General features: G+C 44.1%; 1 protein-coding gene and 1 pseudogene across 3 annotated transcripts in view; both read left to right on the plus strand.

Moving 5' to 3' along the window:
• LOC101130284 (adenylate kinase 4, mitochondrial-like) lies at positions 1-23,550 on the plus strand (annotated as a pseudogene).
• ERMP1 (endoplasmic reticulum metallopeptidase 1) overlaps positions 1-24,227 on the plus strand; it is an 82,076-nt gene that overhangs the window by 3,983 nt on the left and 53,866 nt on the right. For 2 of the 3 annotated variants that reach the window (XM_055350607.2, XM_019033587.4), the window contains exon 3: positions 23,290-23,903. In XM_055350607.2, coding sequence (XP_055206582.1) covers positions 23,566-23,903 — 338 coding nt within the window. In that variant the 5' untranslated portion in view covers positions 23,290-23,565. Of the gene's footprint in view, positions 1-23,289; positions 23,904-24,227 lie in introns of those variants that run through there. The other variant, XM_004047782.5, reaches the window with a different exon arrangement.

The raw sequence follows: 24,227 nt of genomic DNA on the forward strand, positions 1-24,227 counted from the left end.
ACCGAAGTTACTGACATGGCAAAACAATAAACAGAGAACAGTCTTTCGGTTCCAGACCATGTGATCACACACCTAATGGTGTCAGAGTTGGAGAACAGGTATGCCCAGCACTGGCTCCCAGATGGTTTTCTGAGGACTTTAGGACAAACCGATGCCCTGATTTGAAGACAAAATATATGAAGTGGATTTAGTGATCTGTTTGAAGATTCGATTCGAAACACTTAAAGATTGTCTCAGCCAACGTTGGATTCACCCTCCTTGCAGCAGGGTATATAACCTGGGCTTCAATCCACCTGGTGTACATGGGATTGATGACATCTCTGGGGAACCATTAGTCCAGCAGGAAGATGATAAATCGAAGCAGTTGCTGCCAGGATAAGACAGTACAAGGTTGTGGCAAAGCCAGTCATTTAATTATGCAAGAGCCCAGGCGTGCTCCACCATTTTTCTGGGATGGAGACTGATAAAATCTGGCCCTAAGTCTACATATTTTTCTTAACAAGATCACACCTATTCAGTCCAAAGAAGAATCAGGAAAATTCTTCACTTGTTCAATTGTTGGTCACTTGTTCAATTGTGTGTGTAGTATTGGGGCTATGTCCAAATTAGAAGCTAGCTGAGATAGCTTGCAGCATCTTTCTAGCTTAAATGGTGAACTCTTAGGAAAACTAATGAGCAGAAAGAGCTCATGAAATGTCCTTTAAAAAGAAGGGCCCCCTGCACACATTTAAGGTATCTCTGCACATGTCTCAATACCTCCACAAGAAAGCAACTCAGGCTGGATTTCAAACAGCATACAGTCTAAGCTCTAGCTGATTTTTGACAGTTGTGTTGTTGCTATAGTATCCTTTTTACAAGTGATGGTGGTGGTCTTTGGTTCTCCTCATCCCCTCAAAGGCTGTTGAATCACAGCACCAGTAAGCCTGAGAATGCTAAGGGCTCTAGCCCAGGCTTTCTCCCAGATTCTCTGGTATGTGCCCTCCTGGTGACAATGAAATTGGCTAATTGCTCTCAGTGGTCTCGAGTGACTATGTCCACAGTTCATCTTTCACAGTAGGAATCACTCCTTTTTTGCTTCATCCATACTCCATAGAGTCTCTCCTTTTCAGACATCCTAGGAGGAAAGGATTTAGCTTCTATTTTTTTTAGACTATATATTTTTGACATCTGTTTTTTCTTAGGCTATTACATTTAAGTTATTAAATAATACAGATAATTACTGCTTTTATCTCTCTCAAATTTTTCTTTCTAAGAACTGAGAACAAGAAGATTGCTTTGAATCTCTTCATGCACTGGGAACTGAGCTATGAAAGAGTGTGTTATTAAACTGCTGGTCTGAACTCTCATGGATTGATGTTTCCCCTTTCTGTTACTGCGAAAAGATTCAACCCCTAAAAGTTTTTTGGCAACCCCCAAAGTCTTTTGGGAATCCTCAAAAAACATGGGAAATATTAACCTACATAAATGTTGAAAGATCCTGTCTTATGTATAGAAGTAAGTAATAAGACCAGGCCAGGTGTGGTGGCTCACGCCTGTAATCCCAGCACTTTGGGAGGCTGAGGAGAGTGGATTACCTGAGGTCAGGAGTTCTAGACCAGCCTGGGCAACATGGCAAAACCCCATATCTACCAAAAATATGAAAGATTAGCCAGGCATGGTGACGCATGCCTGTAGTCCCAGCTACAGGCTGAGGCACAAGAATTACTTAAACCAGGAGGTGAAGGTTATAGTGAGTGGAGATCACACCACTGCACTCCAGCCTGGGTGACACAGTGAGACTGTGACTCAGAAAAAAGTATAAGACCACATGGAACTACTGACTAATAAATAGTTAAGCTTTTTGTTCAAGACAGCAAAATGTATTTTGAAAATTCTGCTACCTCTTAATGCTGACAGTGTTTTTCTCCCGTGAGTGACCCAAGCATATTATAAATAATTGATAAAGGGAATGGAGCTGGTTGGGTGGAGCAAAAGGTTGCACTAGCTATGCCTAGACTGAATAGAAGAGTGTTATGATGATGAGAAAGCAAAATCTTTATTTTTTTTCTATTCCAAAGATTCACTCTGATTCAGCCTGACTAGTACTGACAGTTTATGGAAAATCTCAGCTGTTCTCTTTCTAGCACCTAGCTACAGATATGAGCATGGCCCCTTCTCCTCCTCCAGATCCCCAGTAAAACTTCACCCACAGCAGCTTCTTTCTCCCCACTGGAGAAAGAGTGGGGAGCCCAAACCCCTTTCTTTTATCTAATCACCTGGCCACAATTTATCCCCCTTTGTCAAAATGATATATAAGCTCCATGTCTAACTGCTTCTTTGGCTCTTCACTTCTTTTCTGTGAAGCCCCCATTTATGTAAAAATATTAACATCCATAAAATGAATGCCTTTTCCTCTGTTCATCTGTCTTTTGTCAGTTTAAAGCCTGTCTGGAAGACAGAGAGTCTCACCACCCTAGAGCAGTGCTACTCAGGGTGTCTCTGACCAGAAGCAAGGCTACATCTAGAGAATGTGTTAGAATTGCAAATTACTGGGCATTCTAGATCTACTAAATCTGAAATTCTGTGGGCAAAGACCTGGACCTGGGGTCTGTTTTCATAAGCCTTCTGGGTGATTCTAACACATGCTCGAGTTTGAGTACCACTTCCTGGAGAGATGGGCAGGGGGTAGTGGGAGGGTGGGCACAGAGCACTTGTTTAGGACCCTTGCCAGGTTCTCTAACTCCCATCTGCCTGGCTTTCCATGATTTCCTGGTCCTTGTTTCTCCAGGCCAAACCACATTTAGGAACACACACAATCTGGAGTGCAGAATTCTTTGAACTTTATCTAGGTGGCTGTTTCTTAACCAACAGATCATAGTTTCTTACAGGATACGTATGGCTCTTCTGGGAGATCAACACTGAAACCCCAGGGCATCTCTGAGCACAGCAACAGGACAAGAGAGAAGATAAGTGACATGGTGAAGGGGATCAGATTATACCACCCCAAAGTATGCCACCTTGGCATATGATTATTTTGGGCCGAAAGCAATGGAGAAATAGCAGTTGTAAGAAGAGCTCTCTGCCCTTTCCTTTTCTGCCTAGAAGCAGGACATAAATTTCCCTTTGTGAAGGTGGCATAAATTTCCACCCTTCTCCTGTATCAGAATGAAGAAAGTAACCTATCACTAGAGACAGAAAGCTAGCACTGAGATGAGTTGGCATAAAGACACCTTACTAAAGCAACCCTTGCTTTCCATTACTTTCCCTATATACTTCCTAGTCACTTTCGTACAATTTTCACCCCCAGAAGCCCAAACCCGTTTCCTTTGTCCATAAAATAGATGCTTTTCCCCGTTAATCTGTCTTTTGCCAGTTTAATTCTCAGGCCCCAGACACTGAACCTAAGAGGGCAGAGGAAAAGGTTTTTGCTAGTTTGTTTGTTTTCTCCCCTGTAGTGAAAAGAACTAATAGTTGAGATGACCCTGTAGTCAGGAAAGGATTTTTATCTCATTTACAAAAACATGTTTCAGTGTGGTGAATTGAATCCTATCAGTTGCTGTTATTAATTTTTCTATATCTTCCCTGATTTCAAAAAGCATGTTTGAGGCAGCTTATTAAAATACATACAAGGTTAAAAAAAATAGATAGCTATCCTTAGGATTTGCAAGGTGTTCACTTAAAACATTCTTAAAATGGTTGGCTTCTTTGCTGATATGGCAGTAACCAAAGATTCCAGTATTTGAGCACATAAAAAAATTATGCTGCTATGGTGGGGTACAGTGGTTCACACCTGTAATCCCAGCACTTTCAAAGGCTGAGGCAGCTGGATTACTTGAGCCCAGGAGTTCGAGACCAGCCTGGGCAACATGGCAAAAGACCATCTCTACAAAATATACAAAAATTAGCTGGTGGCAATGCCTGTAGTCCCAGCTATGAGGGAGGCTGAGGAGGGAGATCACCTGAGCCTGGGAAAGTCAAGGCTGCAGTGAGCCTTGATCATGCCATTTCACTCCAGCTAGGTAACAGAATGAGACCCTGTCTGGAAAAAAAACAAAAAAAACAAAAAAACACTCTGCTGCTTACGTGTGCCAGAAATAACAACATCTAAAGTGAAGACTTAAGAAAAACTTAATGACTGCTTGATTACCCTTAAGATTCTGCATTCTTTATAATGTTCTTTGCATTTCAAAAGCGCCTATTTATTGCAGAAATTTACTTAACCTTTTGCTTTACTTGAGCATGTATGTATGTTGCTTAGATAAAAGTAATGACATAAATGTCTATATAATCTTAGATTTCATTTTTACTTTGAAATGGGAGCTTTTTTGTTTATAAGGTCATGAAAAACTAAGTGTTTTTATTAAGAAATGAGATTTTTTAATGGCAGAAAAAATGACTTGTTGACTCATTATGAAATCAAAATCTCTCCAAGCTTTTAAAAAACTACTTCAAGCCATTCGTTAAGTAATATTCCTTTGTAAATCATCTTAGATTTAGTATTTTAGTGTTCTCTCAATTTTTGTGTGTGTTAAAATCAATTTTGTGGGGTGTATGTGTGTGAAGGGGAAAGGTGACTCACAGTCACAGTACCTAGTTTTGCAACTTTCAGGCCTTGGTTTTGTAGCTCCAGCTGCCACAGACTTAACAGCTAGACTGATTCTGAGTAAGAACAAAAGGGTTTGACCATAGAAGGAAGTTCCTTTAAGATCCTTGTGAAGTGGTTATAATAAGCTGGTTGACTCTTGCCCCTTGGAGAGCACCACCCTGTGTAAGTAAGGCTGATATGATCACGAACCTCCCTCGCCTCCTCCCACTTCTATATATTATCTGTGTGCATGTGTTTCTTCTCTCCATCTTTCTTGCATGCTCTTTTCTTTTTCTCTGTCTGACCCAAGAGAAAGAGAAATGTATTGATGAAAAGTCTTTAAATAGTGTAATTAATTCATTTATAGCGTGTCAGAATAAATCAAAAAAGGATATTTCTCTGTAAAATATAGGTAAACAGAAACAAATGAAAGAAAAGCTATGACAGGAAAATAAGGTACAGCAAATGTATGCCATAAGGTGCTGTATGACTGCTAAAGGTGTGCCTCAGATTTGGCTCTGAGCTTCCTAGTAGATAGAGAAAAGAGAAGAACAAATCAATTACAAGATGCACTATGTTCACAAATTGGAAACATCTTGGAGGCTTTGCTTGATACCAGCACAGCATAGAGATGTTGGGCCTAAAAGGGCTAACATCTTCAGATGTTGTTCTGAAGGGTCTAAAAGAGGGAACACAGTGTGAGATCTTTGGGAATAAGTCAAGGGAGGATGTCAGGGCATGGGCAGTTCCTGGATGGGGGATTGAATTGAGGGTGAGGTAACTGATCAAAGCTCTAGAGTTTTCAAAGGATGCAACCTTGTTCCTCATTCATTCTCTATTCTTCAGAGTCCTTCCCTACCTCCTCAGAGCTTGCAAGCTAGGACATGGCCAGAAGGCTAGGGTAGAATTACAGGGTGGCTGCCCTTTCAGATATAGCATTTGGTACCACTGTTCACAATGGCCATGGGTTTCCAACTCTGACTACACATTAGAATCATTTGAGCCATTTTCCAAAATTATACAATTGCCTGGCACCATCCAAATTAGCTGAATACTGGGATTGGGCCCAGGATTTTTTGTTGTTGTTTTTGTTTTTTTGTGATGCTTCATCTAGTTCTTATGTAGAGTGAGAGTAGAGAACCACTGACAGTGAGCATTTTCAGAGGTTTACGAACTTGATGGTATCTCAGAGTCACATGAGGAACTTGTTAAACATTCAGTTTCCTCAGCCACATGCTCCCTCCCAATTCCCCCAACCACCCCAGAAGGCCAGGGAATTTTCTATTTCTTTCTTTCTTCTTCTTCTCTTTTTTTTTTTTTTGAGACGGAGTTTCATTCTTGTCGCCCAGGCTGGAGTGCAATGGTGCGATCTTGGCTCACTGCAACTTTCACCTCCCAGGTTCAAGCAGTTCTCCTGCCTCAGCCTCCCAAGTAGCTGGGATTATAGGTGCCTGCCATCATGCCCAACTAATTTTTGTATTTTTCGTAGAGATGGGGTTTCACCATGTTGGCCAGGCTGGTCTCGAGGAATTCTCTATTTCTAACAAGCACTCAGGGTAATTCTGATGCCGATGATCCACAGAGTCATACTAGTCCACAGAGTGTAAAGGGGAGAGACCTGGGCCCTGGCCTGCTCTGATAACAGCAGGCTGTGTGACCTTTTGGGCCTATTCCTTAAACACTCTGGGTTTGTTTCCTCATTGGTAAGAAATAACCTGCGGTGCCTACACTGCAAGGCCAGGATTGAAATCCACAATCCCACCATGGATATGATTCTGTGTTCATTAATTTCAAGTCTGCTTGCTAAGAGCAATAAGGCATGTGTGAGTTTGGGGCATGGGTGGAAGAGTGCCCTTTGGCCTAGATTTTACTGTCTTGTGTCAAGATTTGGGTGGATTTATATGTGATCCAACTGGTAGGTAGCTAAACTTACCACTGCTAGCACAGGCTCTTCTATAAGAACCAAACATGCCGAAAATGTGCTAGAACAGAATAATTTATTTTAATAACACATGTGGCTCTGAAATAAACTTGTTATAACAGCATGGGTTTTATTAACCAAGAATCACAGGACAACTTATTGAAGTGAGGATATCACTTGGTGATCTGAGTCTACAAATACCACCTTCTGAACAGTGACCAAACCATGACTTTGTTTATGGGAAATGTCCAATTAGTATACACAGAACCACACCAAGTGGTGTGGGAAGAGAGATGAAGGAAGTGGGCATAGCAAGGAGCTGGAGTTGGGTTCGGGCTCTAGTCCTGGCCAGGACCCCCTGTCTGCTTTGGCTAAGTCAGTTCTCCTCCCCCGGACCAGGTTGCTCATCTGTGAAATGAAGGTGCTAGATTAGTATCTGTAGGATCCCTTCTCTCCCCTACAGGCTGTAAAAATCAAACTAACTGGGCCGGACGCAGTGGCTCATGCCTGTAATCCCAGCATTTTGGGAGGCCAAGTTGGGCAGATCACGAGGTCAAGAGATTGAGACCCTCCTGGCCAACATGGTGAAGCCCCGTCTCTACTAAAAATACAAAAATTAGCTGGGTGTGGTGGCACATGCCTATAGTCCCAGCTACTCGGGAAGCCCAGTCAGGAGACTCGCTTGAACTCAGGAGGCAGAGGTTGCAGTGAGCCAAGATCGTGCCACTGCACTCCAGCCTGGCAACAGAGCAAGACTCCATCTAAAATAAAAATAAAAATAAAAATAAAAATAAACTAACTGTAAAACTAAAGTACGAAGTGGCTTCTCCGCTTGGTTTCCTCAGCTAGGTCAGAACCCCCATCTAACCATAGTAAGCCACATAGGTCCCTCCTCTTTCAAGTAGCCACCTGCACTCAAACCAACACCCCTGTGAACCAGTCCTCACCCACTCACTCTTTTAGAAAGGTGATATTCAACTAGCCTAACTAATAATTTCCAGCACAAATAAACTTTGCAGTCTCTATGTTGCAGTCCCTATGAAACCCAAATTCTAGCTACAAACAACCTTCAAACAAGAGGCATTTTTCAGGGTGGAGGTAGAGAGAGGTCATTTAGCTCAGTGGTAAGCATTCAAGCTCTGAACATTAAAAAATAATTAGTTCCCTAAATCCTGGTAGAAAACCAGAAACGGCTAGCCACGACCTATAAATGAATTATTGACAAAACCACTGAGACTTCTTTTCTTTCCGCCACTCCTTGTATCCGGATGTGTATTAGCTTCCTATGGCTGCTCTAAGAAATTGTTGCAAACTTAGGGACCTAGAACAATACAAATGTATTATCTGACAGTTCTGGAGTTTGGAAGTCTGAAATGGCTCGGCAGAGCTGTGTTTGTTCTGAGGGTTCTAGGGGCAGATCCACGTCCCTGCTTTTTCCAGCTGCAGGAGGCTGTCTGCATCTCGTGGCCACTCCGACCTCCTCTTCCATTATCTTGTCTCCTTCTCTTACTCTCCTACTTCCCGCTTTCCTTCATAAAGATCCACGTGTTTACATCAGGCCCACCCAGATAACTGGGATAGTCTCCCCATCTCAAGGTCCTTAAGTTAATCACATTTGAAAGTCCCTTTGCCAAGTAAAGGAATACGTTCAAAGGTCTTGTGGATTAGGATGTGGACATCTTGAGGGGGCTGTTTTTCTGCCTACCACACAGACTCATCTTCAGATCCCACCTCAGCCATTTAGTGTCTGTGTGACCTTCAGTAAATGATATCCTTTCTCTAAGCCTCAGTTTTTCATTGATAAAACCAGGATAATAATAAACCCATCTTACGGGGTTTGTTTTGTTCTGATTTTTTTGATTTGGGTTTTTTTTTCCTTTCTTTTTTATTTTTTTAGACAGAGTCTCGCTCTGTCGCCCGGGCTGGAGTACAGCGGTGCCATCTCGACTCACTGCAAGCTCCGCCTCCTGGGTTCACGCCATGCTCCTGCCTCAGCCTCCCGAGTAGCTGGGACTACAGGCGCCCACCACCACGCCCGGCTAATTTTTTGTATTTTTAGTAGAGACAGGGTTTTACTGTGTTAGCCGGGATGGTCTCGATCTCTTGACCTCGTGATCCGCCCGCCTTGGCCTCCCAAAGTGCCGGGATTACAGGTGTGAGCCACTGCGCCTGGCCGATTTTGTTTTGTTTTGTACATGTTATTCCTAAGAGAAGGAACAAAATTGGGGTTTTAGTGAAAAAGCCATCTGGGGGTCAGGTGCAGTAGCTCACACCTGTAGTCCCAGCACTTTGGGAGGCCAAGGCAGGTGATCACTTGAGCTCAGGAGGTGGAGACCAGCCTGGGCAACATGGTGAAACTCCTTCTCTACTAAAAATACAAAAATTAGCTGGGTATGGTGACACGCCCCTGTGGTCCTAGCTACTTGGAGGGCTGAGGCGGGAGGATCATTTGAGCCCAGGAGGTAGAGGAGCAGATTGCACTACAGCCTGGGCAACAGAATGAGGCTGGGCCTGTTTATAGTCATCCACATCGAGCATCACAATCAGTGATGATATTTGTGTTGATAACATAGATGCAAAATTCTAATCTTCAAAACACATTGAGTAATTGTAAGAATTGAAAAAAACAAAGCCCATATTTTCTATCTAACAGTGAGTTAAACAGCAAATTCAGTTTACTGGCGTCTCTTCCCTCCATCCCCTGGGCATTCTTTGTAGCTGAGGGCTGCCTATGGGCTGCTGAGCATTGGTGCTGAGAGGATGCAGGAGAGAATATGCTGAATCTGGTTGGGGGAGGCCATCACACCCCTGTGGGAAACTTGAAGGAAATGGTCTCTGTTTGCCATGAATCTCTGCAGCATACCCATTCGGAGTTTCCTAATTAAAGGGCGTCCAGTTCCATGCTGAACAGGCAAATCAACTATTCTGCTTGGGTCAAGGAGGAATGTGATATAACTCAAATAGAACGGGGAAATGTCCATAAACACAAACAAGTCCTCCATCCTTTCAGAAAGGAATAACCACCCCATAAAACAGGTGATTAATGTTGAACCACAGGGATAGCAAAGTACCTGAGGTATGGACCAGTTGCAAAGGCTTTGAAGCATGATGAAATAAATATGAACTCTTCCCCTTCACACCCATGGGAGTAAGTGCTTGCCCAATCCTTTGGGAAATGTAGTTAGATGTGATAATCACACATACATGAGTGAAACCATGCAAGGTTCCCAAGAGGAATCTATCTGACATAATCACAGGTTACATTGCAAAGTACTTTGGCAGCTACAAACAGCTTCCCCATACTTATATCATTTAATTTTCAGGGTAACCCTGTGAAATGGCCAAGGGAGGTTGTAATATCTCTGTTTTTACAGGTGAGGAAACAGCCTCAGAGGGATGAAATGACTTCCTTGAGGTCACACAGCAAATTAGTAGCAGAGCTAGGATTTGAGCCCAGATCTGTGGGCCACTGGGTGGGTGGTGGGGGAGGGGTCTTGCTCTACTTTTGGCAGCCTTCCAGTAAGACTGTCCATCTGTTGCCTTAATAGTGACATGGATGCAGGCTGCTTTTGCTTGCTGTCCCTGGCCTTGCCCCTGGCCTTACCTTTAAGCTGTCCCTAGCTCCCAGAATATTTACCATCTTGCTTCACAAAGTGTGGTTACCTAGTGAGGTAAAGCACAGCATGAACATGAGCAGGGGTGTGTTAGGGGTGCAGAATCCACCCCACCCAACCTCTCCAGACCCAGATCCCCAGGTAGCACCTAAGCACAAACAAGTTCAAGAAGCACTGACTGGCCACATTTGCCCATCTGGGCCTGCCTGACACTCCAAAGTGGCTTCTTCTCTGCCCTTCTCCCTGACCCAAACACTCCGAGGGCCTGAACAACAGTTACACTAATTGCCTCCCTCCTGGAACTTCCCCTTACACCTGTCCATGGTTCTGTGGCCTCAGAAATACTCCTCAGGCCTACTGAGTTCTCCTCAGTCTCCTCACAAAAATACCCAAAGAGCCCTCAGCAAGGCATGCTCGCCTGAGGCAAGAGCTGACTCCACTGTCTGCTCTAAGAGGGCACCCTACAACCTCTCTTTGGTGTAATCAAGGAGAACCAATTTGAGTGTTTTCTTTTCTTCACTAGAGAATCTGTGGCAGAAATAACAAAAGACACTGGTGGCAATGGAAGGGAGTGATGAGGTGGAGTGCAATTAATCCACAGGCTGGAAGAACTCCAGATAATCTATCGATCAATCAATCAATCAGGAGTTAGTTTTGTGAGAGAAAAAGAGAAGATAACTTGAATAAGTTACTCTCTCTCTCTCTTCATCCTCCTCCCCACTCCCTCAAACTTTAAGAAAGTTACTTTTAATATTATTATTATTTTGAAATGGGGTCTTGCTATGTTGCCCAGGCTGGTCTTGAACTCCTGGTTTCAAGTGATCCTCCCGCCTTGGCCTCCCAAGTAGCTGGGATTATAGGCACAAGCAAAAACACCTGACAAGAAACTTCCTTTTAAGAGCACAGATAATTTGTCAAATCCTCTCAGAGTCACAGGTCAGGGGCATTAAAACTTTAAGAAGAAACAATGATTTATAAAAAAATTAAACCACCACCACCACAACAAAAAAAACACTGAAAGTTTCCCAATGCAAACAAAAACAAATAAAACACGATGATTCAAGTTTTAGGCTCGACAAACGCAAGTTTAAGTTTCAAAGGCCCTACACTGCCCCAAGGAAGAGCCGGCGGGGGTGGGGGGACATTTTCCCCTGTTCGCTTTGGCAGGAAACCAAGCTAAACCACCAGAGGGGCCAGGACACATCCTGCCCTCTGAAGAAAACCACAAGGCTGACATGCTCAAAGCAGCCATAATTTTTGGTAGACCAGTTGGGAAGAATGTGGTATTTGTTGACTTTTGTTTCTGTAGCAGATGGTGACTTTAGAAGACCTGAGGTTCACAACCAGAAAACTTGACTGTCAACTGGAAGTATATTTATGGTTTCCTGCAAGGCTGATAAAGTTGAAAAATCCACCCACATATAAACAAAAAGGGGATGAGGAGGGGTGCAGGAGGTATGCCCAGGCTTCTTCCAGAGGAGTTCCTGCTCTTCTGACCAAGCGGCTCCTTGACAGGTCTCCGCAAAGGTGACAGCAGAAGTTTCTCTTTAGTTCTCACAAAGATTGACTGTAATCTTCTCTGCTAGGGCCAGGCGTGGTGGCTCACGCCTGTAATCCCAGCACTTTGGGAGGCCAAGGAGGGTGGATCACTTGAGCCTAGGGGTTTGAGACCAGCCTGGAAACATGGCAAAACACCATCTCTACTAAAAATACAAAAATTAGCCAGGCATGGTGGTACATGCCTATAATAAGAGCTACTCAGAAGGCTGAGGCACAAGAATCACTTGAACCTGGGAGACAGAGGTTGCAGTGAACCGAAATCGCATCACTGCACTATAGTCTGGGGTGACAGAGCAAGACTCTGTCTTAAAACAAACGAACAAACAAACAAAAAAACACAAAATCTCCTCTGCTAGGCAGCCTGTGGCTACTTGGCCACTTATATCTGAGTCTGGGCAGAAAGAGCTGGAAGGCTGCAGGAAGGAAGTCTTAGGATGTAGGATGTTAGTGTTTTCCAGGACAGGGTGTCTAATTTTAAGAGGAAAGATTTTTTTTCCTTACCCCTGGTAAGGAAATGTATGTTTGATTGTAGGTCTGACTGAGATTCTTCTCCCGGAAATGCCATCATACTTCACAGAACATTACCCCTCAAATTAAGTCTGTGCCGGTATTGGCCAGGGGGTGGAGGAGTGCTCGTTATTTTCCATAGCCACGGTTCCAGGATGCACTGCTCTTCCCATCCTTCCTCCCCCCAGGACACACAAGAAGAGTAAATACAGCTGCATATCCCCAGGCTTGGTCTAAAATCCAGGAGGGCTGTAACTTTGCCTTTGAGTTTTACAACCCCAGTGTGTGCAACACTGTCCATGGTAGGGGATGGGGATGAGAGAGAAGAATCCATTTCAGAACATTTGTTGTAGCAGAGATCTTCGGCTCTGCATCAGCAAAAACTTCAGAAAGCGTTCTGCTACATATTCACTGTTCCTGCAAAATAAACAGAGCATTGGCTAGAAGCGGGGAGGGGGGCATTTGACAAGACTGACCTCTCAACTAAGAAGGAGAGAAGAAAGAGACTTGGCTGGCTAGCTACATCTGATACATTCTAGCACTATAAACTTTCCCCCAAATCTGGAGATAAGAATCTCATGAATAACCTGATCCCCGCTCAGGGAAATATTTTATCTTTAATCAAGTATGTCCTTGAGGGCTTAAAGGTGAGGGCTCAGAGACTTCAAACTGGCAGCCGGTGGGTGGAATCCAGTTTACACACCTATTTTCTTTGGCACACAGAATGTTCTTCTCTTTTTAAATTTGTTTCCAACATTAACAGAGCCGAAGGTTTCACATAAATATCTGAGTTTCTGTCATTTCTTGAAAAAATAGCAGATTTGGCTGTGCTGAGCCCCAAGTTCCGCAGAGCTATGGTTACTGTTACTGATTTAGGTGGAGCCAGGGTTCTAGTTCACGCCAGTCCTTACCACTCCTTCTAACCTTAACCTGACCTGTTTTATTCTATCACCTTATCTGCCCATGTCAGGAAATGGTTTGTAAATGCTCTTTTCTGTTCCCTAAATGAGTCCCAATTACCTTGCTGACATAATAGCACTTTTGAATAACAAGTCTGTTTGTCACTTGGCTTTTTGTATCTGAATCTCTTAATTTGGGCTCCCAACTTTGTGGAACTTCTTAAAGATTAGCCTTATCTCTGGCTAGGATATTAGAATCATGAAGGAATCTGAGAGGGAAAAGGCTTTTAAAACTTTAGGCTATGAATTAAGCGATTTCCTTAGCCTTTTCTAAAGAATCAGCATCTCTGCTACAGATCTGTTTATTGATTTTCTTTAAAAAACGGAGATCAGAAATCATGATTTAGTACTTTGAATTGCTTGGAAGTAAGAGGCTACTGAAATCCAAGGCACTTATTATCATCACAATTTATAACAGCAACAGAGTAGCAAATGGCTTACTGAAAGTGAACTTGGGGAGGCATTTGTCTCTGGAATTAAGACTTCTTTTTATAGTCTACTTGCTACAATCAGCTGTGAATAATATACAATTAATAAGTTTGTTTCTGAGGTGAAATTTACATAATATAAAATTGTTTTAAAAGCGAACAACTTTGTGGCATTTAGTACTTTACAATGTTGTGCAAACCACAGCTATCTAGTTCCAAAACATTTTCTTTTTTTCTTTTTTCTTTTCTTTTCTTTTTTTTTTTTTTGAGACAGTCTCGTTCTGTCACCCAGGCTGGAGTGCAGTTGAGAGGTGAAGCCGGTTGGGCTTCTGGGTCCGGTGGGGACTTGGAGAACTTCTCTGTCTAGCTAAAGGATTGTAAACACACCAATCAGTGCTCTGTGTCTAGCTAAAGATTTGTAAATGCACCAATCATCACTCTGTAAAAACGGACCAATCAGCACTCTTTAAAATGGACCAATCAGCAGGATGTGGGCGGGGCCAAGTAAGGGAATAAAAGCTGGCCACCCCAGCCAGCAGCTGCAACTTGCTCCGGTCCCCTTGCACACCGTGGAGGATTTGTTCTTTCTCTTTTCACAATAAATCTTGCTGCTGCTCACTCTTTGGGTCCACACTACCTTTATAAGCTGTAATGCTCACTGCGAAGGTCTGTGTCTGCAGCTTCACTCCTGAAGTCAGCAAGACCATGAACCCACCGGGAGGAACAAACAACTCCGGACACGCCACCTTTAAGAGCTGTAACACTCACTGCGAAGATCTGTGGTTTCACTCCTGAAGTCAAGCGAGACCACAAACCCACCACGAGGAAGAAACTCCAGACACACCATCTTTAAGAACTGTGACACTCACCGCGAGGGTCCACAGCTTCATTCTTGAAGTCAGCGAGACTAAGAACTCACCTGAAGGAACCAATTCTGGACACACATTGGCGCAATCTTGGCTCACTGCAGCCTCTGCCTCCCGGGTTCAAGTGATTCTTGTGCCTCAGCCTCCTGAGTAGCTGGGATTACAGGCACGTGCCACCATGCCCAGCTGCGTGTTTTAGTGGAGACAGGTTTCACTATGTTGGCGAGGCTGGTCTTGATCTCCTGACCTCAAGTGATCCACTGGCCTCAGCCTCCCAAAGTGTTGGGATTACAGGTGTGAGCCACCACACCTGGCCCCAAAACATTTTCTTCACCCAGAAAGGAAACCCCATACCTTTTAAGCAGTTGATTCCATTCTCGCCTCTGCCCTGTCCGTTCTAACCACCAACCTGTGTTCTGCCTCTATGCAGTTACCTATTCTGGATATTTTAAATGAGTGGAATCAGATAATATGTGACCTGCTGTGTCTGGTGTCTTCCACTTAGCACAATGTTTTCAAGGCTCATCCCATTGTAGTACGTATCAGTACTTCATTCCTTTTTATAGCTGAATCATATTGTGAACAAGTTTTTATAAATTTTTAAAAATAGAGAACCTATTCTTGGTACTTCTGGCTTTCTGTTTATGGATTGCTAATGTACCAAGGGGAACTAAAGACTTGAGATGAGAAAGGATAACAGGTTTTTTTACATCGCCTTTCACAAGAAGGAACTAATAAAGAGGTACATACCTGCAAGGGTATGAATGTTACATTCCTAGGGGTAGGGAGAGCAGAACAGTAACACTTAACAATTAAAAAGTTGCCCTTTAAGTAAAATATAAATCAAGTTCGCCTCAGGCTCATGTGACAAGTTGCCTTTCATCAACTTTAAATTAGGTTGCTGTGAAAGAACTTGGCTAAGCATTTTCTATTGCCTTTCATCCACCTAGACAACTACAGAGCAGAGGAGTGATTGGCCTCTGTAATGCCATGCAAATGAAGGTTTTAATGCCATGCAAATGAAGGTTCCAACCACAGAATAATAGCAACAGCTGGCACAGGTCTCCTGATCTAGGGCCTCATGACAACCCTATTAACCCCACTTCTCAGATGAAGAAACAGGCATAACAAAATTAAGTCATTCATTGGAGGATACACCGCAGGTTACAGAAGAACATACTGGAGTGCTTTCAGCGCAGCACCCATGCTCTGAACTGTGGCATCGTACTGCCTCTTGCATCCCTATTTTCCAATGTGGTGTGGCAAGGTGCTACGCAGTCCTTCTGGCCCTGGGGGCTGGGGAGGGGCAGTGGGCATGGGTAGGGAGGGAGAAGATGGCAGTGCAGACCTGACATTCATAAAGCTGCAGGAGGGGTGATCTGGCCCAGGATCATCACAGTTGGCCTACATCCTTCTTGGACATGTGAACCCTTGGCTATGGCATGGTTTACCATTTTAGCTTATGTAGGAATCACAGATTACAGGATCCTACCTCTAGAGTTGGATGCAGTAGACTCTCCCTCCCTCCCAACCTTCCTCCCTTCCTCCCTTCCTTCGTTCTCTCTTCTCTCTCTTTTTTTTCTTTTTTGACGAAGTCTCACTCTGTCACCCAGGCTGGAATGCAGTGGTGTCATCACAGCTCGTTGCAATCTCAGCTTCCCAGGTTCGAGTGATTCTCCTGCCTCAGCCTCTTGAGTAGCTGGAATCACAGGCCTGCGCCACCACGCCTGGTTAATTTCTGTATTTTTAGTAGAAACGGGGTTTCACCATGTTGGCCAGGTTGGTGACAAACTCCTGACCTCAAGTGATCTGCCCGCCTTAGCCTCCCAAAGTGCTGAGATTACAGGCGTGAGCCACCGTGCCCGGCCTAGACTTTCTGCTTATGGATTGCTAATGTACCAAGTAGGTGGGTAGGACACAGGAAGATGATTTTTTTAGCAAGTCCCCATGTGATTCTCATGTTACATGGTCCTCAGACCACACTTTGAGAGGTATTTGCCATTTTCCTACAAGAGCCATTGTTGTCTCTTTTCTCCTTTGGGCATCTTGGAAAGCAGCAGCTGCAGAGGCTATTTTAGGCCAGTAAAGACCTGAAGAAGGTCATGCAGCCCGAAGGCCAAGTGAAACCGTTCCAGGACACAGCCTGCCAGAGGGCTTCAGGGGGCTGTAGGAGGAGATAGCTACGTAGAGGGGGGCTCAGGAAGTGCTGGGGGTCTCCAGGTGCGCACACCTAGATGTGCTGAGCTCTGGCAATGTAAACTCTCATTAATGTTTTAGTTCAGTTAAACAATCGAGTTTCAGCATGGAGCAAATTCACATGAGTCAGTGACTCTCATTCCCAAACTGCTGAGTCACCTCCTGTGTCCTAACTTACCTGCCCCTGCAGCCCAGTGGAGAAAGTCAAACAGAGCCCTGGGTGTGTGACCCTCAAATAAATCCCTAGAGACTTCCGGGTTCATGGGTTCTTCTCCTATTGTATGAGGAATGTGCTAGGAAGGAGGGAAAAGTAAATTCAAAATCCAAAGCCATTAAAAAGTATATGCACCAATTCTTCTCCCAGGTCACAGGCTGAATTTAAAGAACAATGATTAAGTGAAAATTCTCTCAATTTTTTTTAATTGGTTCAGCAATTGATTAATTACTGAATCTTGACCCTAAACTTTTTAGTCTAGAAATGTGCTTGAGGAACACAGGCTGGAGATCAGCTTTTTGACATTGCATTCCCCTCCTGGATCACATCCATGTTGGAATCAATTTATAAACTGCCTTCCTAAGGCTTAAAATGATGGTGATCTACAGACAAGTGCCTTCCTAGGCACAGGGTTGCTGGAGACTGATGCCAGGCCCATGGCTCTTAAAGGGAACACTGAACTCATGGCAGAAATGGTGGAAAGTAGAGAAATGAATAGAGGGGGAAAATCACCCAGAGATAACCACTGTTATTGCTTTAGTGTTCTTTCCTTTCTTTTATTTACTATTCACTAGTATATTCTTATCTATTTCCATTTTGTATCTTTTTTTTGTTTCTCTTAATATTTATAATGTGAGCATTTCCCTCACGTTATTAAACAGACTTTGGCAAAGTTGTGTTTAATAATATATGACGTTCCAAACTCTGAATGTACTATAATTTATTTAACTCTTATTTTTATATGCTTAAGTCATTTCCATATATTTGATTTTTATAGATGAGCATCCTTTTGCATTTTTTGAAATCACACCTTTGATAGATGTCTACATATGAAATTACTACATCAAAAACCATGAATTCTTCTTCTTCTTTTTTTTTTTTTTTGATACAGGGTTTTGACCTGTCACCCAGGCTGGAGTGCAGTGGCGCTATGGCAGCCTTGACCTCCTGGAAGCGATCCTCTCACCTCAGTCTCCCTAGTAGACGGGAGTATAGACATGCACCACCACACCCAGCTAATTTTTTTGGTATTTTTTATAGAGATGGGGTCTTGCTATGTTGCCCAGGCTGGTCTCAAACTCCTGGACTCAAGTGATTCACCCCCCTCGACCTTCCGAAGTGCTGGAGTTATAGGCATGAGCCACTGCACCCTGCCTGTTAATTCTTTTAAGGCTCCTGGTACATCTTCCATAATTGCTTTCCAGAAAGGTCTTTTCAATATGTATTCCTCCAGCATCACACAAAAGTGCCTAGAAATAAAATGTTTGCCAAATGTGCATATTATAATTTTAAAAAATAGCTTTTTTCTTTTTTTTGGAGACACAGTCTCGTTCTGTAATCCAGGCTGGAGGGCAGTGCATGATGTTGGCTCACTGCAAGTCCTGGCCCATGTGCCTTTTGGAATGCCCTTTCTTGCCTCCCACCTCAGCCTCCTGAGTACAGGTGCATGCCACCACACTCAGCTAATATTTTTAGTAGAGATGGGGTTTTACCATGTTTCCCAGGCTGCTCTCGAATTCCTGGCCTCAAGTTATCTGCCTGCCTCAGCCTCCCAAAGTGCTGGGATTATAGGCTGAGCTATTGTGCCCAGTGAAAAAATGCTTTTTCAATGTGATAAAAATGGTCCACATTTTCTTTTTTTTTTTTTTTTTTTTTTTTTTTTTTTTTTTTTGAGACGGAGTCTCGCTCTGTCGCCCAGGCTGGAGTGCAGTGGCGCGATCTCGGCTCACTGCAAGCTCCGCCTCCCGGGTTCACGCCATTCTCCTGCCTCAGCCTCCCGCGTAGCTGGGACTACAGGCGCCCGCCACCACGCCCGGCTAATTTTTTGTATTTTTTAGTAGAGACGGGGTTTCACTGTGTTAGCCAGGATGGTCTCGATCTCCTGACCTCGTGATCCGCCCGCCTCGGCCTCCCAAAGTGCTGGGATTACAGGCGTGAGCCACCGCGCCCGGCCAAAAATGGTCCACATTTTCACATGCATCCCTTTGCTATGAAAAGTGAATGGTTTACATGTTTTTCTATTGAGGCGTTGATATTTTTCTTACCGATTTTTGTGCATGCATGCATACACACACACACACGAACAGAAAGAGTGAGAAAGAATAATGTATATAACACATATTATCCCCTTTTTGAAAAACGTTTTTTGAAAATCATGTCCTCCATTTGTCATTTGACTTTTCATTTTTTTGGTGACTGTTTTTGATGTATAGAAGTTTTTAATTTTGTGTAGCCAATATGTGATTTTTCCCTTTATGATATCTTCCACTTGTCTTTTGATTAAAGACTCCTTGTACTTTTGAGTCTTAATTATTATAAATATTTAATTATATTCATCTTATTTTTGTACTAGTTAAAAAGTTGTTGATATTTGATTCTGAATTGTACTTGAATGTTGTGGGTGTGTGTGGATGTGTGTGTAATATGGTATGAGGTTCTAATTTGATTTTTTTCCCCTAAAGAACCAATTGGCCAGGTGCAGTGGCACACCTATAGTACCAGTTACTTGGGAGGCTAAGGCAGCAGTATTGCTTGAGGTCAGGAGTTCAAGTCCAGCCTAGGCAACATAGCTAGAACCTGTCTCTAAAAAAAGAGAAAATAACCAATCGTCTCAACCCCATTTGTTTCAGAAAGGCTTTTAAGATGAATATAGATTATTCCAAAATCAGAGAATCTCTTTTCTACTAGGCCATGGAAAAAAGGTAACCTGACATAGTGGCTTCAGCTAGCAATGCAGCCAGGCTTGTTCTCTAATTTCTCTGTGCCTACCTAGCTACAGGGACCTAGAGAACACAGGGGACCAGCCCAGAATTTGAGGGAGGGTTAAAAGTAGAGTGCAATTACCCTCTCCCTAGGCTCCAAGGCCTGTTAAGCTCATGGGGGTAGAAAAGCTCTGAAGATTTACAGATCTGGCCCATGTGCCTTTTACAATGCCCTTTCTTGCCAGCACTGTCAGCCCCCAGGTTTCCTGGCTTGTTGGAGGTGATCCCTGGAGCTGACCATTGTCACCAGTTCCTGAATGTTCCATTTCAGAGCTTCAAAGTTGGAAAGATCAATTGTCCAACAGCACCCTGACACCCAAGCGTTAGCCTTAAGGGATCTAAACAAACAAACAAACAAAAACCCTAAAAAAACTAATGGTGTACCCTGAACCTTTAAACAAAGCTGGTTCACTCTCATACCACCTCAGTGAGCACAGAAAACCAAGCTATCCACAACAGCACCTAGCTACATTTACCCATAAACTCTTCCATGTTTGGAATCCTTGCACTTGGTTTTGTAATCTTTTGACTTGCTCTGCCTGTCAGCTTTTGACAACTGCTTCTTTTTTCTGCAACTGGTTTGGGCTCACTTCTCACCTCTTGGCTTGGTACCTCACCTGATTTGAATGTCACTGTAACATCATGTAAAAGGCATCCTTCTGCTAGCCTGAGCCTCAGAGAACTTCACCAGATGCACTGGTAGCCTCTCTTCCAAGGAAGAAAGTACACAGGCTATGGTTTTCTTCTACGGCAAATTGGCTATGGAATGACCTGTGGGGAAGACAGAAACTGGCAGTTCACCTGAATCCTGACAGCTCATATGTCCTTCCACTTACCTTGGCCGAACTACTAGGAAATACTGAAAAGATGGCAAGACAGAAGGGACATGGGACATCTCTATGTCTGTCAGTCAGTTTAGCTCTTACTTTGTCATAAAGGGAGACACAGGCATAATTGCCTGCCAAGTCAGATGAGTTGACTCAACCCCATGATCAATAGCTCACCAGACAGGGCAGCCACAACCTTTCACATTTATCTGTTCCTCATGCTTATCCGGGATTTGATATGTGAGAACTAGAACATGTGTTCCAATTCACTGTGGTCTACTTTTAACACAAATAAAATTATAGATCAAACTGGCTTCGAACACTTCAAAGGCCAGACATTATCAAAGTGTTTTATAAGCCTATATGTTCTAGATGTGGTCACTGTGCTGCTCTGCCTGGGATGGAGACTGAGTGATCTTATAAAACATCACCTAAAGCATGATCTTTCACTGCTCAAAACCACCCCAGAGTCCTCACCAGGGCCAGGAGGCCTTCCTTGCACTGGCTCCTACCCACTTCTGTCACCTCACATCTACCAGGGCTCCTGGCTCAGTCTGCTTTAGTGCATGCCTTATTCAACGTTGCCTCTGAACATCCCAGCTCACTTTCCTCTGCTGGAACATTCTCTCCCCAGGCTTATGTGGCCCTGTTCCGCACTTCATTCAGGTCACCTCAAATGTCATCTTCTCAGAGAGACTGTGAGACCATCTCTGATCACCCTAATAAAACAGCAGCTTTTGTCAGTCTCAATTTCCCTGCTTTATTTTTCTTTATGGCACTTAACTCTCTGACATTTTATACACACACACACACGCGCCCGCGCGCGTTCATTGTCTCTTTGTTAGAATGTAAGCTCTCTGAAGGTAGAAACATTGATTTGTTCTTCTCTGTTTCTCCACCTTAATCAGTATCTGACACAAGTAGATATCCAACAACTAGTAGCTAAAAATATTCAAACGTAAATACCGTAGACTATACAAGTCTAGAGAAAAACTGCCTTTCAGGAACTCAGCTGTAACTTAACTCCTACCACCTAGAGTTCTATGATTATCATGATAGGAAAGTAGCTTTTAATCTAATCTACAAAGGATTTCACGAGAAGGAAAATTCTGAAAAATAGTTTTTAATGAGAATCTTATGTGAGGATCTTTCACACACACACACACACACACACACACACACACACATCTATCCATCTATCTATCATCTATCTATCTATCTAATACTCACTGAAGCCCCTTAAGGCAGGTATCATCTGCATTACCACAGATAAATACACGTGGACTCTGTGAGATTGTGACTTGAATAATGCCATGTGTACTAAAGGTACCAGATCCAGGAACTCAGATCTACCCGTTCCCAACAGCCAGGCATTTCCCTATTACGGTACCATGGGATATTATCAGACATATATATATATATACATATATATATATATATATATATATATATACATATACACACACACACACACACACACACACACATATACATATAGTTATGACCATGGGCTAGGCTCTTATCCAGAGCTAAGCACTATGGATACAGTGATGATTAAATAAGATAGACACTGTCTTTAGTCTCATAGTGCTTACAGACTGAAAGGGATCTTATAGAGCTAAAATTATGCTTGCTGCCACAAAAGTGGTATGTTTTCATTTTTTCATTCACTCAGGAAATATCTGTTGACTACATACTATGTGTCATGCTGTGTGTTAAGAGCAAGGAATAAAATGGTGAGTAAAACCAGACCTGATTCCTGCCTTCATGGAGCTTACAGTCTAATGAGGGAGTTATGAAATAATCACATGCAAACATGGTGCTGTGAGATCCTACAAATAGGGGAAGCAAGCTTAATTAAATTAGGAGATTCTTGCTTGAGGAAGTACCACTTAATCTGAGATTTAAAGGATAACTAGGAGTTAAAAAGACAATGAGGAGAGGGAAGAACACTCCAGGAAATTCAAACAGCATGTGAGAAGATCCTATTGTAGAAGGAAAGATGTGTGCAGGAAGTCTTTGAAAGAGGCCAGTGTGGCTGGAGAGCTGGAAATAAGAAGCATCCTGGTGTCAGAGGAGCCTGAGAGGTGGGCAAGAGCAGGCCTATAGGGCATTGTATGAAATCTGACATATGTGCTAAGTCAAAATCCGGCAGTGTGCTCTCCCAGTTGGTCTCTAGGTTAATGCTCATGCTAATGTAGCAACTCCAAGCTAGGGACAAAAAACCTTGGAGCAGAGAGGCTCATGGGTACCGGCAAGCTGGAAGAAGACTAGATAATCACTAGGATCTGCACTGAAACCAAGGCTCTGCTGCTTAACCACCCCAGAGAGTCGTCAAGTGAAGAATGGCCTTTCTGAACCTTTACTTGCAGAGTGCTAATGTAGTAGTGGAACAGAATGCTGTTTTGGGAGCCCATGAAATTAGATTTACATTCTTCATCTGTTATCTCTACGTTTCTCAGGTATTAGATGGGAACAAAGATATTTCCTTTTAAGTATTGTTAAAGATTATTAAATAAGATGATGTGTTAAAGGACTTGGCCTAGCGCTTAGCTCATAGCAGGTATTCAATAAATGATAGCCATTATTTTTCTTTATCTGTTAAATGGAGACAGTAATAGCACAGATTAAGTTGCTGAGTTATGAAGATCTGATTAGATTATGCATGTGAAAGCAATAGGCCAGGCCTCCTCTGCGTAGTCTTATTTCTAATTTTAAGAGCCAGGAACTCACTTTTTTGGAGCCTGATGTTCTAATATTCCTTCCTTACGAAAGCCAGCCCATTGCTTTTTTCATCTGCCTGATGCACTGTAAGAGCCTTGTGTGTTCTTTCAAAAGCGATCTCTCATTTTTCTCGTTTTGGGTTTTTAGGTGTCTTTACATTTGGCAATCTCCGTCCTACAGAGGGCTGGAAAAGCCCTGCAGGAGACGGCATATCCACCACCCGCTGCTGGGTCGGCCCTGCAGCTGTGTGCACCCGAGAACTGCCAAAGAAGCTGGGTCTTGGCGCGGCGGGACGGGCCAATCAGAAGAAGTTTGGCCCTCTGCAGTTTCCGTCCACTCACTAGGAGGCGCTGCGGCAGCGACGGCGGCGGCCGGGGCTGTCGCGGGCTGGGGCGTTTGGGCTGGTAGCTGAGGCTCGTGGCCATGGAGTGGGGTTCCGAGTCGGCTGCTGTGAGGCGGCACCGCGTCGGAGGAGAGCGTCGGGAGGGAGCGGCGGCCGCGCCACCGCCGGAGAGGGAGGCCCGAGCACAGGAGCCTCTGGTGGATGGGTGCAGCGGCGGCGGGAGGACGCGGAAGAGGAGCCCCGGGGGTAGCGGCGGCGCGAGCAGGGGCGCGGGGACCGGGCTGTCTGAGGTGCGCGCCGCGCTGGGGCTCGCGCTCTACCTGATCGCGCTGCGGACGCTGGTGCAGCTCTCGCTGCAGCAGCTCGTGCTACGCGGGGCCGCTGGACACCGCGGGGAGTTCGACGCGCTCCAAGCCAGGTACCGGCCGCTCCCTCCTGGCACGGCCCGAGCGTCCGTTTGCGGCTCCTGCCCAGGCTCCGGGGCACCGCACCTGTGCGCACCCGCCCCTGCCGGACCGCTGGGACTCGCTGACCCCTCCCAGGCTGCACGTGGGGTGGGGTGACCCTGCTTGTCCTTCTTCTGGGGTCTGAATTGCCGGGACTTGGGGCTTGCCTGTCCCCCGTTAAGCTCGTGGTGCAGGTTGGGGTTGCCAGGTAGATTGAACCTGCTTTCCACTGTCTGCCCTTCGTGCAGATGGTTGGTTGTGAGTCGTCTCCCCATATTCTGGAACAGCTTCCACTT

This window comes from Gorilla gorilla, chromosome 13 (assembly GCF_029281585.2).
Source record: "Gorilla gorilla gorilla isolate KB3781 chromosome 13, NHGRI_mGorGor1-v2.1_pri, whole genome shotgun sequence".
NCBI lineage: Eukaryota > Metazoa > Chordata > Mammalia > Primates > Hominidae > Gorilla > Gorilla gorilla.